Source organism: Dipodomys spectabilis, unplaced genomic scaffold (assembly GCF_019054845.1).
Source record: "Dipodomys spectabilis isolate Male_0828 unplaced genomic scaffold, ASM1905484v1 ptg000207l, whole genome shotgun sequence".
Lineage (NCBI taxonomy): Eukaryota > Metazoa > Chordata > Mammalia > Rodentia > Heteromyidae > Dipodomys > Dipodomys spectabilis.
The window spans coordinates 3,967,959-3,983,341 of record NW_024870884.1 but is presented as its reverse complement, the minus strand read 5'-3'; the positions used below and the strand labels follow the sequence as shown (position 1 = coordinate 3,983,341).

The window sequence follows — 15,383 nt, the reverse complement described above, 5'->3', positions numbered from 1 at the left end:
AGTCTCTTGAGTAACTAGGATTCCAGGTATGAGCCACTGGCACCCAGCCAATAATGCACCTTTTAAAATCCACTTGTTTGCTGTATCTTGAAAGCAAATGAGTCAAATTAAGATTAAATATAAATTTAAAAAGATATCGATAACTCTAGATAAAGCATTCAAAACCAGCAAAGGCTAGTATAACATTAAGTAAATCAGAACACACTCCTTATTAAGGGTATTTTTGTTTGTATATTCATAATCCTTAACTCTTAACATAAGGCTTCATGAGCAGGGGATCTTCTCCATGGCTTGAGCTCCTGGGTAAGTATATTTCTGTTATAATTTATTCCACCTGTGTCTGCCAATTTCTTTCCACTTGCCTTCTCCTGTGACATTCTGGCTCGTGTTTCTTCATAAAGCTCTAAGCCAGTTATTAATAACAGCCCAGTGAGCTCCTGATCAACTAAAAGCATATGGTGTTTTTCATGAGAGAGATCATCCTCTTGAATTTGGACTTTGATTACTGAATTCCTCAACAGTAAGTGGTCTTATTTTATTTTTTTTAATAATAAAGTTGCATTTTAAGACATTTATGTAGGAAGATAGAGTACAGTGTACCTCTTCTTTTCCTCTGGTGGAAGGAAAACATAATGTTATAAAAGACTTGCTAAGACTCACAAGATTCACAAAGTCCATTTCCATTCCTGAATGTCAACATCTCCCTTAGTATGCTAAGACTTATTACAAAAGAGACACATAGACTAAAATCTTCCTCCTTTTGTCTCTTGGCTCCATGTAGGCAGGAGATGTACGAGATTAATAATATTGTGTGCAAGTTTCTTGACCAAGTTCTAGTACTGCTGTTTGATACCTTTGCTTCCCTGTATTTCCTCTCCAAATAGGATTCCATTGATTTCAAAGAGAATTTTCACATATGGAAAGTGCATGCAGGATAGGAGACAATGGGGTCTTGCTATTTTTTTCCATATTCCAGGTTTGCATCAGAAGACATGATCTTGTTGCATGGCTCCATTGACTGTCTGTTTTGTAGCCAAATGCTTTGTCTTTGCAGCTTTCTTTATAATGGTTGCTTCTGAAAATTCTACAGAGTAGGTCACTGAGATTTCTGTCTGGAAAAATAGGATCATAAAACCCAGAAAGGCAGATGTTTTACTTGGTCGTTGGGCACTGAACTGAAAGCTGGCATTTTGATCCTTCTTCAAGATTCTTCTTCATAGACTGGTACAAGTTTCTGAGTGGGTTATACACATTCAGTTCCTGAGTATATGAATCAGGCTACTATATAACATTTTTAATTGAGGCATTGCCATGAACTAGAAAGTAATAGGGGGGATCCAGTAGGGATTCCTGGTTTGGACCACTTACAAATGGTGTGGTCTTACTCAGGGACTTAGTTATTCATTTGTAAAGTGAGAATTTTAGCCTGCTTTACAGGGTTGTCAGGTTTACTAATAATGTTTAAAAGCAGCCAGGTAGAGTAAGAGCTGTTTTAACATTGGTCATAAAAATCCTTAATCATCGTTTACTGGTTTCAGTTTTAAATCTAGAACATTCAATGTGGTCTTTGATGGGAAATTAGAGGACACTATTAGCTTTTACTGCTTTTCATCTCTTTATTTTTAGAACAGTGCAAGCCCCGCAAATGGGATGAGTGGCATGTAGTAATTCAGGACATGAAGGCTAGGGCTGGGATCAGTGGTGACAGGGGAGTCCAAAATGAATTTCAAACACAAGGATTATTTTTATAAATGTACCTGCCCTGTTACAAGCAATATCTAGCATGTTTTTTCTTTTGGGTAGGTGCTTCTGGATTTCCAGAGGACAGATTCCCTTTTTCCTACATTTGATTCTATTCCATGAGTCTGGATAGCACAAGGATGGTTGTCTGAAGATGCCTGCTTCCCACGGTGTTACTCTGTGACTCAGAAGTCAGAATGAGATTTGTGTTTCCCTCTGCAAGCTTTCATTCTGCAAAGCTGTATTTCATTTTTAATGAGTGCAGGGTACAGTGTTAGGACAGTGTTAGGCTAGTAAGAGTCCCATAAACTTTTAATATAGTAGGAAAAAGCAGTCATTATATGAGTAACTCTGAGTAAGTCAGAATGGGCTTGGTCATGATTCAGTGCTCTTCAGAGCTCCTCCTAAGTAATGACTGTGTGTCAGCACCACCTTAATGTCACACACAGAAGAAATTACTATTGATCATGTATTTGTCCTGCACTTGCAGTTGGTGCTATCAATTTTCTTCTATAAGAGGTCCAAGTCTTTCATTTAAAACTCAAAATTGGGCTCTCTAACTTAGCCAGTGACTTTGTCAACTAAATGCCACAAAGATGATTCTGTGAATATTTGCAGAGAAATGTGTGGTGTGGGCTGTTTAGACGGTTACCAACCTGTGCACTGTGGCTCATGCTAGTAATCCTAGCTATTTAGGAGGCTGAGAGATTGTGGTTCAAAGCCAGCCCAGGCTGGAAAGTCTGTGAGACTCTTTTATTTTTATTTTTATTATGAAAATACCATATAGAGGAGTTACAATTACATGGGCAAGATAATGAGTACATTTCTTATCAAGCATTGTTGCTTCTTCCTTTGTTTCCCCTTGCTATCCCTTCCCATATCCCGCCCCACCCACCCATATTTCCCCCCTTCCCCCACAACCCCCATCCCCACCCCTGGCCAAAGTTGTAAAGTTCATTTTTCGACATAACAACTTGTACATCTCATTGTTGCAATGGGTCCACCTGTATCCCTAGTTAAACGATTTGTTTTTTCCCTTCCCCTCCACAAATTATACCAACATCCAGTACAGTGAAAACAGGAGTTATATCATGGGGGAGGGACATACAAAGCAACAAAGAAATCATCTTATAAATATGTTAGAAACAATCGCATCAAAGTAAAAAACATTTGAATACTTATCTTGGGGTTCATTTCACCTAACATCAACATATCTGACCTTTTCTGCTTGACTCAGACATATTCCCTTATTGCAAATAAGGGAAACCATGGGACCTATGTTTCTTTGGGCCTGGCTTAGTTCACTTAATATAATTTTTTCCAAGCCTTTCCATTTCCTAACAAATGGGGAAATGTCATTCTTTCTGATGGAGGCACAGAATTCCATTGTGTATATATACCACATTTTCTTGATCCATTCATCTACTGAGGGGCATCTGGGTTGCTTCCATATCTTAGCTATGGTAAATAATGCTGCAATAAACATAGTCGTGCTGGTAGCTTTGTAGACATTTGGGTAAATGCCCAAAAGTGGGATTGCTGGGTCATAGGGAAGCTCTTATGTGGCGTCTTTTGAGGAACCTCCATACTGCTTTCCAAAGTGGTTGAACAAGTTTACACTCTGTGAGACACTTGTTTCCAATTAACTATCAGAAAACCAGAAGTGGAACTGTGGCTCAAAGTTGTAGAGTGCTAGCCTTGAGCAAAAAAAATAAATAAATAAAACTCAAGTGACAGCACGCAGGCCCTGAGTTCAAGCCCTATGACTTGGAATTGAACTCAAGGCCTAGACACTATTCCTAACTTTTTTCTTTCAAAGCTGGTGCTGTACCACTTGAGCTACAGCTCTACTTCCAGTTTCTTTTTGGTTAATCAGAGATAAGAGTCTTTTGGGTTTTTCTGTCTGGGCTGTTTTCTAACCAAGATCCTCAGATCTCAGCCTCCTAAATAGCTAGAATTACAGGTGTGAGCCAAAAGTACCCTGTATCAAATGCTTTTGAGAATTCATATAAGCCCAGAGATTCTTTGCTTTCACATTCCTTAACCATAGTCAATCCAGGGATGACACTTACTTGGGTGGTTGAGTTGTACAAATAACATCCCCTCACAAGTTGAGCCCATCTTTCCCACTTTTGTTTCTCCATAATACCTAAGAGATAATTGTTGGATGGTATTACCGCAGTGGGACTCCCCCAGGAAGCCTGGTGTAGCTCATCCCCAGCCAGACCTCTGCACATGTCATCTGTCTTTGTAAGATTGCACTCCTGCTATGATTCACGGAGAGGACTAGGAAACTTGGCAGGCAGAAAGTGGATAACATTTTGATTATTTACATTCAACAATATTTCCTAATGTCAAGTGCTCACAATTGTATAATGTAGGCATCTTAGGGTCAATGCACAACCTCTTTGGGGTGGGAATATGGCAGCTGGGAAATCTCATCCTTCTGAAGTCCTGTTAGTTGATGGTTAAGAGAACATTTTGTTCATGTGGAGAAAAGTAGTTCATTTGGGGTCATGACATTCACTTTGAGGCATGGCCATAGATGCCTTGGGAAAGCCAAAAACTGAAGTTTACATGGGAAATATGTGAGACCAAAGATAGTGACTCCTCACAAGTCTGAGACCATCCCTTCCCTGTGAAACCTATAGATCAGGAGGACCCTCTTCGTACTACCCACCAGACAAGCCATTGTTCCAATGTTCACATATTCATGCATCTGCCTCATCCTCCCAGGATGTTCGATCTCTGATGAACCATTTGTCGCTACTCATCCATCTAAGTCACTCCATCCCTTGGGATCATAGTTGTGCCACAGGGAAGGGGCCCACTCTCTGATTCAGCTTTGTCTAATCACCACTGAGTGCCAAATAGCACGAGGGGCTCTTGGCTTCCTTTAAAAAAAATCAATTCTGCAATGTGGTAAAGACTAGGCTAGAGGTTTTGAAGCCCAACAGATCTCCATGCAAATCCCTGTTCACTTCTTGCTAAGTATGTGACCCTCACTTCTTTGGGCTTTGATCCCTCCAACTGAGAAGACTGTGTTATTAATAGTCAATCTTAGTTTTATAGACCTTAGATCAAATTGTGGGCTAGAGACTCAACTTTGTTAGGTATTACATTTTCTCAGACCCCTGCAAGACAGGTATTTCTATCTCTGCTCTCCACGTGAAACAGCATCCAGAGTTAATGCTTTGTCCAGGGCTACAAAGATAACAATGTCTGAGCCAAAGGCAGTTCTGTGGAGCTTCACATCCTACACGCTCTCTGTATTGTAAACTGAACGTCTGTGACCAAACATATGTTTTCCATTGAAGTTTACTTTGTCAAGTTCACCCTATGACTCTGTTTTCACTTGTGTTTAACTTCATCCAAGTCTTTTCTTGCCTGAACGTGAGATATGAAGAAATGATGAAGGTAACATCTTTTCCAATCACAAAGTCTTGTGAAACACAGAAATCCAATCAGAAAATAAGGCAATTATGGTGCTAGCTCTGGAAAAAAAAACCTGTGACCACACAAGTCTTGTACTTCTCCGGGCCTTGTTTGTCAAGTGAGAAGTTCATAAAAGATCAGATATCATTTCTGATGTCAGCTTTCTTTTAACACTTAAAACTTTGCAATACTATTGTTTTTCTTACCAAAAGAGAGAGAGAGAGAGAGAGAGAGAAATCACCTCAAATTCAAGTCACCAACAAGAAACAAGGTATTAAAAAATAGGCTGTAGTCATTCAAAAGCCACATACCATGTCTTTATTCTCATACAAACGTTCTCTAGTACAAGATTCATGTCAATGATAATTTCTTAGCTATGGGTTAAATTCCATTTGTGATGTAATTCAGCATTGAGTAGGATTTAGTGGGATCTTAATTCATTCAAAAAGTGTGGCTTGAACCTACATTTCAGAAATCTAGAAAACGTAAGAAAAGATCATGAGTTTTCAACTAACTTTGGAATCCATTGACTCTGAGTGCGTGGGTTGGGGGGAGTGAATTTCCATCATGACATAGGAACAGTAGCTATCTCAACAGAACACATTTATCCTAAATCTTGATATGTTTGTTCTCTTCCAATAATTTGAATTAGTTCCCCATTGCAAGTAAAAAAAGCAAAAAGCAGCAATAAATAATTTTATTATGATTTCTCAAATTTTTCTTTCTTTCTTTCTTTCTTTTTTGTCAGTGGTGGGGCTTGAGCTCAGTGCCTAGGCACTGTCCCTGAGCAATTTGCTCAAGGCTGGTGCTCTACCACTTTGAGCCACAGTTCTACTTCCAGTTTTCTGGTGGTTAATTGGAGGTAAGAGTCTCACAGGGATTTTCTGTCCAGCCTGGCTTTAAACTGTGATCCTCAGATTTCAGCCTCCTGAGTAACAGGATTAAAGGCATGAGCCATTGGCACCTGGTGATTTATCAAGTTCAAAAGGACAATTTAATTGAATATAATCTTTATGGGAAAAGTATGACATTTTCCAAACTGAGACTAATCGAAAAGACTTCAAACCTGGGGTTTAATTTTTAAAATGGTTTTCTGGGAAAATATTCTCTGTGTGCTGTTTTTCTTGTTACTGCCATCTGAACAAAATGAGCTCTCAGTCTTCCAAGAAAACATCGACTTCAAGTGCAACTTCTAAGCCAAAACTTGTTGAGAACTAATTAGTGTCAGAGACCATGAGACACTGGGATCCAAGATAGATAAGGACTCTCATCTTCTAAGAACACAACAACTATTCATGTAAACAGCTGTGGTATAGCGCAGTGGCTGACAATATACTGCAGACAAGAGCAAAATAAGTTCTGCCAGAGAAGGAAGAGTGGATCACAAGAGGACACAGTGGTCTGAAAAGATGAGTAGGAGTTTGACAGATTTGTGCATTTTGATAGCTAAAGAAACTGAGATTGGTTCACTCAAAGGGCAAAGTCAATTGGTAGTATGCTAGACTATAAGTAATAGTTGCTATTACTTATTACATGTTTACTTTCTAGGCAGAAGTATTATTTCATTTAATTTTCACCTTATGCTATGAAATAGAAACTACTATCACCCCAGTTTATAGAAGTTCTAACTGAGGCATACAGATAATTTAACCTGCCAAAAGTCTCCTGGTAAGTGGCAGATCTAAGATTTGAAATATCTCTATATGCTTCTAGACCCCTTTCTCAACTATCATGTCCTTGAAGAATTTGTCTTATGGCTTGCTAATGTTCAGAGAATTAAGGGGAGAAACTTGTTGTGTACAAGGTGAATAGTGAGTAGAAACAAAATATAAATGAAAAGAGCCAGGCATGGCGGTGCTAGTTGTAGACTCAGCACTCAGGAAACTAAGGCAGGATGCTTACAAAATCATGTTCAGACTAGGTCTTAATCATAAGACCTTGTTTCAAAAGACAAAACAGTTATGATGCATTTGTTCTGCGTACACTGTGTGTGTATGTGTGGAAAGACCACAACGAAATCCCCTCATCTTAATAAATTTGATTCAAAAATTAAAAAAAAAGAATTTCAGAAAAAAGATTATGATAGTTAAAGATAGTAAAAATAAATAAATAGAGGTTACCAAAACACTACTTTCAGCTAACCTCATTGCTACACAGTAAGCGTATAGTTATAGTCTGGGAAATGTCCCACTGAAAGAGGGCAGATTGTTTTGACATGAGTAAAATAACAACTCACTGTTATTCTGAACTCTGGCAAACTCAGGGATGTCAGGCCTAGAGAGGCAATGGTGAGACCATCCAACCCATTGTTCAACAAGCAATCCACATTAATGGAAAGAAGCCAGGACTCAAAGAGAGAGGCTATTAATGAATTTGTAGTAGATTTCTCTTCTAGTATAGTCAATTTCCACTGTAATGAAGAGCCTTTCAAAAGTAACTTCTCATTTGAAAACATTAATAAATCAGTGAAGATGAAAGAAGGTGACACTTGGAGTCATAGACTGGTGTCTGGACTTCCACACTGAATAACAACAGGCTTGGGCTACTTTGGGCCCATACTGGCCCAATAGTTGATTGTCAAGGCCCAGCACACAACTGTCTCTCAATAAACAATAGTTTCATAATTTACTTAGATGGCCTATGAAGGGGAAATGGACAGATTTCAATTGTCTTGCTTTTCAACATGTGTCTCTGCTTCTGTGAACATTATCTTCATGGTTACATATTGATAGAAGGAGTAGGATTAGAGAATTCTTCTTAAGATATTTTTGAAATGTGAATCACATGTTTAAGACTTGGATCCAAGGAAAAGTGTTTTTCTTTTGATTGCAAAAGACATTTTACAGAGTGTATTCTGTTCTTTTTCTCAACCAAAGGCCACACCTCATCAAGGGAAATAGTAAAGGTTGAAAGGAGCTGAGAAAAGGGTGAACTAGGAATAAGATTTTAATAGTAGAGGTTTGGTTGTTGTTTGTTTGGTTCTTTCACCACAGGAGCAAGCCATCTGGAGAATACATAATTTTTGCGATGCTGGGAGTCAGGAATCATACCAGAAACTTTTTTTGCATAACAATCAGATAATAGAGGCAAGGGCATGCATGTCCATGACAGAGTGGATAGTGAATATAATGAAGTCCAGCTCCTAAAAAAACCAAGGTTATTGCTGTTTTCCATCTATCTAACCAACTTTGTAAGAGCACTACTCAAGTGTCCAATAAATAAGGAACACATCCATTTTAATTAGATTATTTGGAGATAAATTTTGATGGAGTCAAAGGAAAAATGTTTTAAAAACTAGATATGGGACGATCTATTCTGATTTCAGTGTAATGTTCTATGAAATTATATGCTGACTTCCCAATGCCTTCTGAACATGGGTAAAAGAGAGGTAGATGCATTGAAATGGGAAGGAAATTATTTGTAGTTACTTGATGCTTCAATATAAGAAATACTTGGCCTCAAAATAATGTAGGATGCCATATCAGAAATTGAAGGTTGTATCATTTTAGTTGTGATTTTTAAAACACAAGACATTCAATCGTTTTTAAACCATTTCCACTTGTTTGAAATTTATGTGTGTTTTTAGTGTATGTTTTGTTCAGGGGCTGGGAAGGTGGCTCAGTGGTAGAGTGCTTGCCTCGCATGCATGAGGCCCTGGGTTTGATTTCTCAGTACCACATAAGCAGAAAAAAGCCAGAAGTGGCGCTGTGGCTCAAGTGGTAGAGCGCTAGCCTTGAGCTGAAGAGCTGAGGGACAGCGTCCAGGCCCAGAGTTCAGCCTTCATGACCGACCAAAAAAACAAAAAAACAAAAACCAAAAACCAACAACTAGGGAGTTGTAGGCATACTCAAGTGGTAGAGTGCCTGATTAGCAAGCACAAGACCCCGAGTTCAACCCCCAGCACAGCCAAAAACAAAGCAAAGCAACACTCGAAAGTTTTTTTAATTGATGCTATTAAATAAATAGCTTCCTCTCAAATACAAAGAGGGGAAAAAAACAAAAACTTGATTGCTAAGATTCTACCTGAGTAAGAAGTAATATATATTAACATAGGAGAATGTAATCAAGGTATTATTATGCTTTTAATTTTCTGTGTGTGTGCATGCATGCATGCATGCCAGTACTGCAGCTTGGATTTGTCCTCTCAAGGCTAGTGCTATGACACTCAAGCCACACCTCCAATTCTGGCTTTTTTTGGGGGGGGTCGTTTAATTGGTTATAAAATCTCATAGTCTTTCTTCTCTAGCTTTAAACCAAGGTCCTCAGATCTCAGCCTCCTGAGTAGCTAGGATTATAAGCATGAGCCACTGGCATCTGGAAATACCAAAATTTTAGTCCATAGTAAGATATGTGCATGCTAGCAAACATGTTACAATATAAATTTGTGTACTTCCAATGATGTAGATCTAAAAACTCATAATCTTCCTGCGTTGGCCTCATGAATATTGAGGTTACAGGTCTGTATCAATTCACTTAGTTCATATTTAACTATTGAATTATCATTTTCAAGTAATGCTTTCGTGCTTTCATATTTGTAATAACCATCATTTAAATGAATAAATGATACTCAATTTCTAGCTAAAACGTAATTTATTGGCCAGTCCCATGTATATGCCCTTACTTGGTAAAAATGCTATGAAGTTTGTCATTTTCTCACCTCTGCCTTTCACCTATTCACTTATCAGTTGACTACTTTTCTATACAGACAATCCATAGATGGAACAAACTTCAAATCCAGATTGCTTCAAAATCTGAAACATTTTGAGCACCAATAAGACACCACAACTGGAAATTCTACACTTAGCTTCATGTGATAGGTCACAATCAAATAAAGTTACCTTTAGACTATGCTTATAAACGTTACATATTGAAACATAAATGAATTTTGTTAGTGGCATATGTTTTTAATCCCAGCACTAGTGAGACCAAGGGAAGAGAGAGGCAATTTCAAAGCCAGTCTGGGCTCCATAATGAGACCTTGCCTCAAAAAATTAAATTAAATTAAAATAATAAATAAAAGAATTTTATAGTTAAACTTGGGAGCCATCTGTAAGATTATATTGTTATACATATGCAAAATTTCCAAAAATCTGAAAAAGAAAACCAAAACAATTTGATCCCAAAGAGATACTTAGCTTGATCTTAAATCAAAACAAGCAAAGCTTAAAGAGAAGAGAAGAATATGGAAATCAGAGCAAGGAAATAAACAACAATAACAGAAAAACTGTAATAAACACCTTGAAGCACAATTATCTTTATTATATTTAAGTTATAAGATTAACATATAAAGAACATGGTTAACGGCTATTTTATATCCTGGTTCATGCTATGAATCAACTCTTCTACTTTCTAATTTGTAAAAGCAATGCAAAAAAAATCTCAAATATAGAGAAGGTTTATGTTGTTTCTGTTAATGTCATAGAGATATTGAAGTCTTTGTTTGACACAATTTTTAGGGGGATTGTTTTTTGTGTTTTTAAAGTGTGGCAAATGTATATCCCCTGCCAGGAAAATCTTAGAATTCACTTAATTTTTCTGATAAATATTTTCACGCAGCTATACAATCCTTTATTAAAATGAACCTAAAAAGTCTTATTTTCCAAAGACCACTCAACGTCTTCTTTGGAAAGTAATTTTAGAGTCTCTCCATGCAGGCTCCCTGCTCCTAAACCCCCCTCCCCACCCCGATTGCAATCCAATTAAACCTCTTAATGTGCTTTCACACAGGACACCACCTGTGTTGGATGCACTTTGGTCTAGCAAGAGCAGAGGGAGAAAAAAAAAGAACCTCCCCCACCCCATAGAGGAGCCGAGTTACTTACCACTACCTGAAATTCATTCAGGTAAGAAAAGGGTTTTTCTCTAGCCAGTCCTTCATCTCTACTAGATCTCTACTAATTTTCTGCTCTTCCCTCACTTCTTCACTGCTTTTGGAGAGAGAAGAAAATAACCAAAAGAACACACATTGAAGATGCCGAAGTCCAAGGCCAGGGGGCTACAGAGGAAAGGAAGGTCCTCAAAGTGGGAGGAGACAGCATCTGCCTAGTATTCATCCCTCTAACTCTCTCTCTTCCTGTCTTTCTCATTTCGTTTCCCATCTCTCTCTCCTTGTCTTTGTCTCCATTTCTGTCTCCCTCTCTGTCTCTCCGCCCTCTCTGTTTCTCCCTGCCTCCTACTATCTTTTTCTCTATCTTTCTCTCTTTTAACTACATACATTCCTACACATATTTTTAGTCTAAGGATCTGTAAATCGTTTCTTCCTTCTGTGTTCTCTGAAAAGATGCCAAACTTCTCTGAATGATGCCAAACTCCCACAAACCCACCCTAACAGACATTGAGTGAAATGCTATGACAATATGGGAAACAGACCACCTATGGATATCTTTTACAATTTTAGCTATTAAAAATAAAACTATTTCTGAAACACAAAGATGTTGAAGAAATTAAATGTTTGATATCTTTATAGGTGTGACCAACTTATATGGGAGAGGTTCTAGAGAAAAGATAGAACCTGAAATAAAAAAAAGATTTTAAAAAATCATTTCCTACCTTGTCTTCAAGTTCTTATATCCAGAACATCAAGTGCACAGTTTAGAGGAAAGGGAACCTCATCTATACCAATGAAAATGATTAAGATGATAAATACTGCAGCCACATCATAAATAAACTATGAATAACATAGGAAGAGAATGGTCTCTACAAAAGTTTCTTGTTATTCCTTCTAGAAAGATGAGAAAGTTATGTCTTTTATAATGAAAGGCACATTTGACATGGAAGAACCTATAAGCATGACATAAAGTGGTCAAAATGAGTGGGAAAGAAATAATTTATTTGTTGGTTACAAATAGGTAGAAAGAATTCCCTGGAAGACTTATCATTGTCATTGTATGTTTTAAATGAAGTATGAGATGGAGTTGGAAAGCACTAAGGTTATAAATATGTCCCTCTAATGATATTTTTCTCTTTTTCTCTTTTTCACAGGGAACAGGAGTTCTGAATATGACTGGTAAAAATTGGATATTAATTTCTACAACCACCCCTCAAAGTTTGGAAGATGAAATAGTTGGAAGACTTCTGAAAATTTTGTTTGTTTTATTTGTTGACTTAATGACTATTATGTATGTTGTTATAACTTCTTAGGAAGTTTGACTTCCTTCCCATGTACATTTCAAACTGAACTCCAGTGAATAAAAATTTGTATGGAGGTATGCTGAGTGACTTCACTTTGCTGATGTCACCAACTTATTCAGGAAGCCAATAAAACATTATAATAGAAACAACATGGTATTCTTTAGTTCTGTCTGGTTTATAAATAATCTTCACGTAAATTGAAGTGCATTTATTTTCTGAAAAATCTACACAGTCATAAAACTTCTCGATTCTTGATTTGTAAAACCTTCTTATTAATATTATTAGTCTCTATTTTTAAAATAGTGTTACCTAAAATTTGTAGGCAAAATTATAAACGAACTTGATTTTTTTGTGACCTTCCGTGCCATTCTATTTTTTTGTTGCTCTGTTTATTTTTATTATCTTTCAGTAGTTGTATGAAAGGGGTTTCAATTCAACATGTCAGTTTGTGAATACAATGAGCTATTCTATTTTTAATACAACCTCAGCTTTCCAAAGCCATGTTTACATATAATATAGCACTAGTTTTTACCCACTTTTTTTCTTTTCTTTCTTTCCTCTCCTCTTTCCTCCCTCCCCTCTTCTTCCCTTTTCTTCACGTCCCTTGCATCCTTCTTCTCCTTCCTGTCTTTTTTTTATTACTAGGTTTTGAACTCAGGGCATTTTGGAAGGTAGGTGCTCTTATCTCAAAGCCAAATCTCCACGTCTGCTTTCTGCAGGCATTTTGTGATAGTATATTGCTTTTTTCCCCCAAGTGTATACCCAGGTGAGATCTGCCTCTGTAGCTAGAGTAATAGGGGTGCATATCACTAGGCCAAACTCTTAGTTAAAAGGGGATTGTAAACTTTTCTCCCCCAGATACCTATAAACCATAGTCCTGCTGATCTCGATTTCCAGAATAGCTAAGATTAAAGGTGTGAGCCACTGATGCCCAGCTGACCCATTTTCTCTCTTTCTTTCTTTCTTCTTCTTCTTTTTTTTTTGCTAGACAGGTTTAATGATACATTGCTCTTCACAGAGAAATTTAACAGGAATATACCCATGCAGTGCAGATACCAAATACACTGGTTTCCCACCTAAAACATCCCAGCTCTCCTCCCAGGATAACAGCTGCCAGTAGAGGAATGAGAAACTTAACTTTGTGGGGGGAAAAAAGGAGAAATAGCAATTCTGTAGTTAGCTGGTAATGGAGGAATCCAGTGCCCTTCACTGGGCTGTTTTGGCCTTCTTATTCTTGTTCTTCTTGTTTCTCTTCTTCAGCCCATCCATGTTAGCTCTGAGCAGGTTTGAGTAAGCCATCTGAAATTTATTCACTTCTTTGGAGCTCACCACAGTGCTGATCTTCTTCCCCTCAGTAGCTCTCAACAGACACTTGTTTTCTGCAGGCTCAAGACCCTCTGCAGAACCCTTCCTTGGAATGGGTTTTATTTGACCATCATACTTCCTCAAGGTGATGAACACGCTGCCCAGTGGGTGGCACTTCTGGAACAGCCTGATCAGCTCCATCAGGAGCTGCTCGCTCTCCAACAGCACCATGGCGGGGTGCTGCGGCCCACTGCTCAGCCAAAGCCCCAAACAGTTAGGGACAGAAGTCGAGCCTTTTACCCATTTTCTTATATGCATATTTCATCAGTTTGTAGGGAGATTGTTTTCATAATCCTGGAAAATTAAATAAGAGAATTATTTCTTCCAACAAAGATTTAAGAGGGGGGAGTAGAGAGACTTATGAGAGAATTTTATTTTAGGGAGAACACATCAGGAAAGAAAAAAAGTAGGATAGTGCTATATTAACTTCTTATTTTGAGCTAAATGCTCACCGTATATTAGTTAACAGAAGGCTTACAAGACAGGTATATCCTATGAGACAGATATAGGTCACTGCCCACCCCCCACTTAAACAATGAAGAAAGTGAATCTGGAGAAAATATGCCAGCTTGAGGCCATAACTAAAAAGTAGCAAACTAGGTCTTAAGCCCTCACAATCAATAATATATTTCCTTCAAAGGTAAATAATAATACATCAGTAAAATAATATGAATCTGCTGAGCTCAACTTCTATTTATTTGGGCATAATATGCTCTCCAGGTCCCTATCACTACATTGCTGCCTCTGGATATTTTCTCACTCCACATTTAAAAATCTTTTAACAGGAAGATTAAGTTTACCTCTTTCTTAGGTCCAACATAACAAAGTGTTCTTTTGCCTTGTTTTCTTAATTCCTTCATTTTCCAACAGTCTTCGTTAAAATATAACTTTTAAACTGCCGTTTAAGCTTTTGGAAAGCAAAGTTCCTCTGTCCTTTACACTTTTTGTGTTTTTTTTATTAGACACACATGCTTATCTTCAGTGTGATGATTTTCCTCTCTGAATTGGCCCAGTCACTAATTCAAGGTTTTATAAGAGACCTAATGGAGTGTGAAAGGAATTGGACCTTTGAGACATCTTCCCGAACTGACTCTTCCCTGACCTTCATGTGATGTTGGATATTTAAACACAACCCTTCCTTTTGTCCATAAGGGCAACCTTCTATTGATGGGATATGCATCTCCCCATCCCCTTGACCTGGGATTTCTTTGAGCCAATCTTCAGATCACTCACTGATGAGAAAAATCACTTCAGTATTCAGGGAATTGTTTGGATATTTTGTTTATCTCCCTCCCCTAGCTTCAAGGACATAGGCAGTTTCATTAGAACTAGCAACCCTGAAGCTAGACTACACAGGCAGTATATAACCTGGCTTCCCTTCTCAACTGGCCTTTCCGCTTTCTTAACTAAGGAATAGCACCTATTTCTCTATGTCCTAAGTTTGTAGAGAGGAGGATGAGATGACTAGTATGAAGAGTATAGTGCAGTGTCTAGCATTTGAAAACCATTACTTTATAGTAAGTTATTGTTGTTATTATCTATAGATGGGAGCAGAAGTGATTTATCTCATTTCAAAGTGAATGTTAGCAAGCCTCAGACACCTGGCCTATGCTCTATGTTAACCCATGCTATTGGCCCAAGGCCAGTGATGACCTTCCACTGGTGTCTGGGCATAGTTCTGTTGGAGACAGAAGTCTGAGCTGGTTGACTCT

At 37.9% G+C, this 15,383-nt stretch overlaps 2 protein-coding genes across 3 annotated transcripts; one reads left to right on the top strand and one right to left on the bottom strand.

The window, feature by feature from the left end:
* Positions 1-464: 464 nt before the first annotated feature.
* Mrln (myoregulin) lies at positions 465-12,428 on the top strand. 2 transcript variants are annotated; one of them, XM_042696557.1, is made up of 2 exons: positions 465-520; positions 12,157-12,428. In XM_042696557.1, exon 2 carries the CDS (start codon positions 12,175-12,177, stop codon positions 12,313-12,315), a length of 141 nt encoding a protein of 46 aa, XP_042552491.1. In that variant the 5' UTR covers positions 465-520; positions 12,157-12,174; the 3' UTR covers positions 12,316-12,428. The 2 variants fall into 2 exon arrangements, with proteins under 2 accessions (XP_042552491.1, XP_042552490.1); XM_042696556.1 differs by lacking the exon at positions 465-520 and adding an exon at positions 10,880-11,018.
* Positions 12,429-13,407: 979 nt separating this feature from the next.
* On the bottom strand, positions 13,408-13,842 carry LOC122122340 (signal recognition particle 14 kDa protein-like). Its single transcript, XM_042696501.1, has one exon. It carries the CDS (start codon positions 13,840-13,842, stop codon positions 13,513-13,515), a length of 330 nt encoding a protein of 109 aa, XP_042552435.1. The 3' UTR covers positions 13,408-13,512.
* Positions 13,843-15,383: the final 1,541 nt, after the last annotated feature.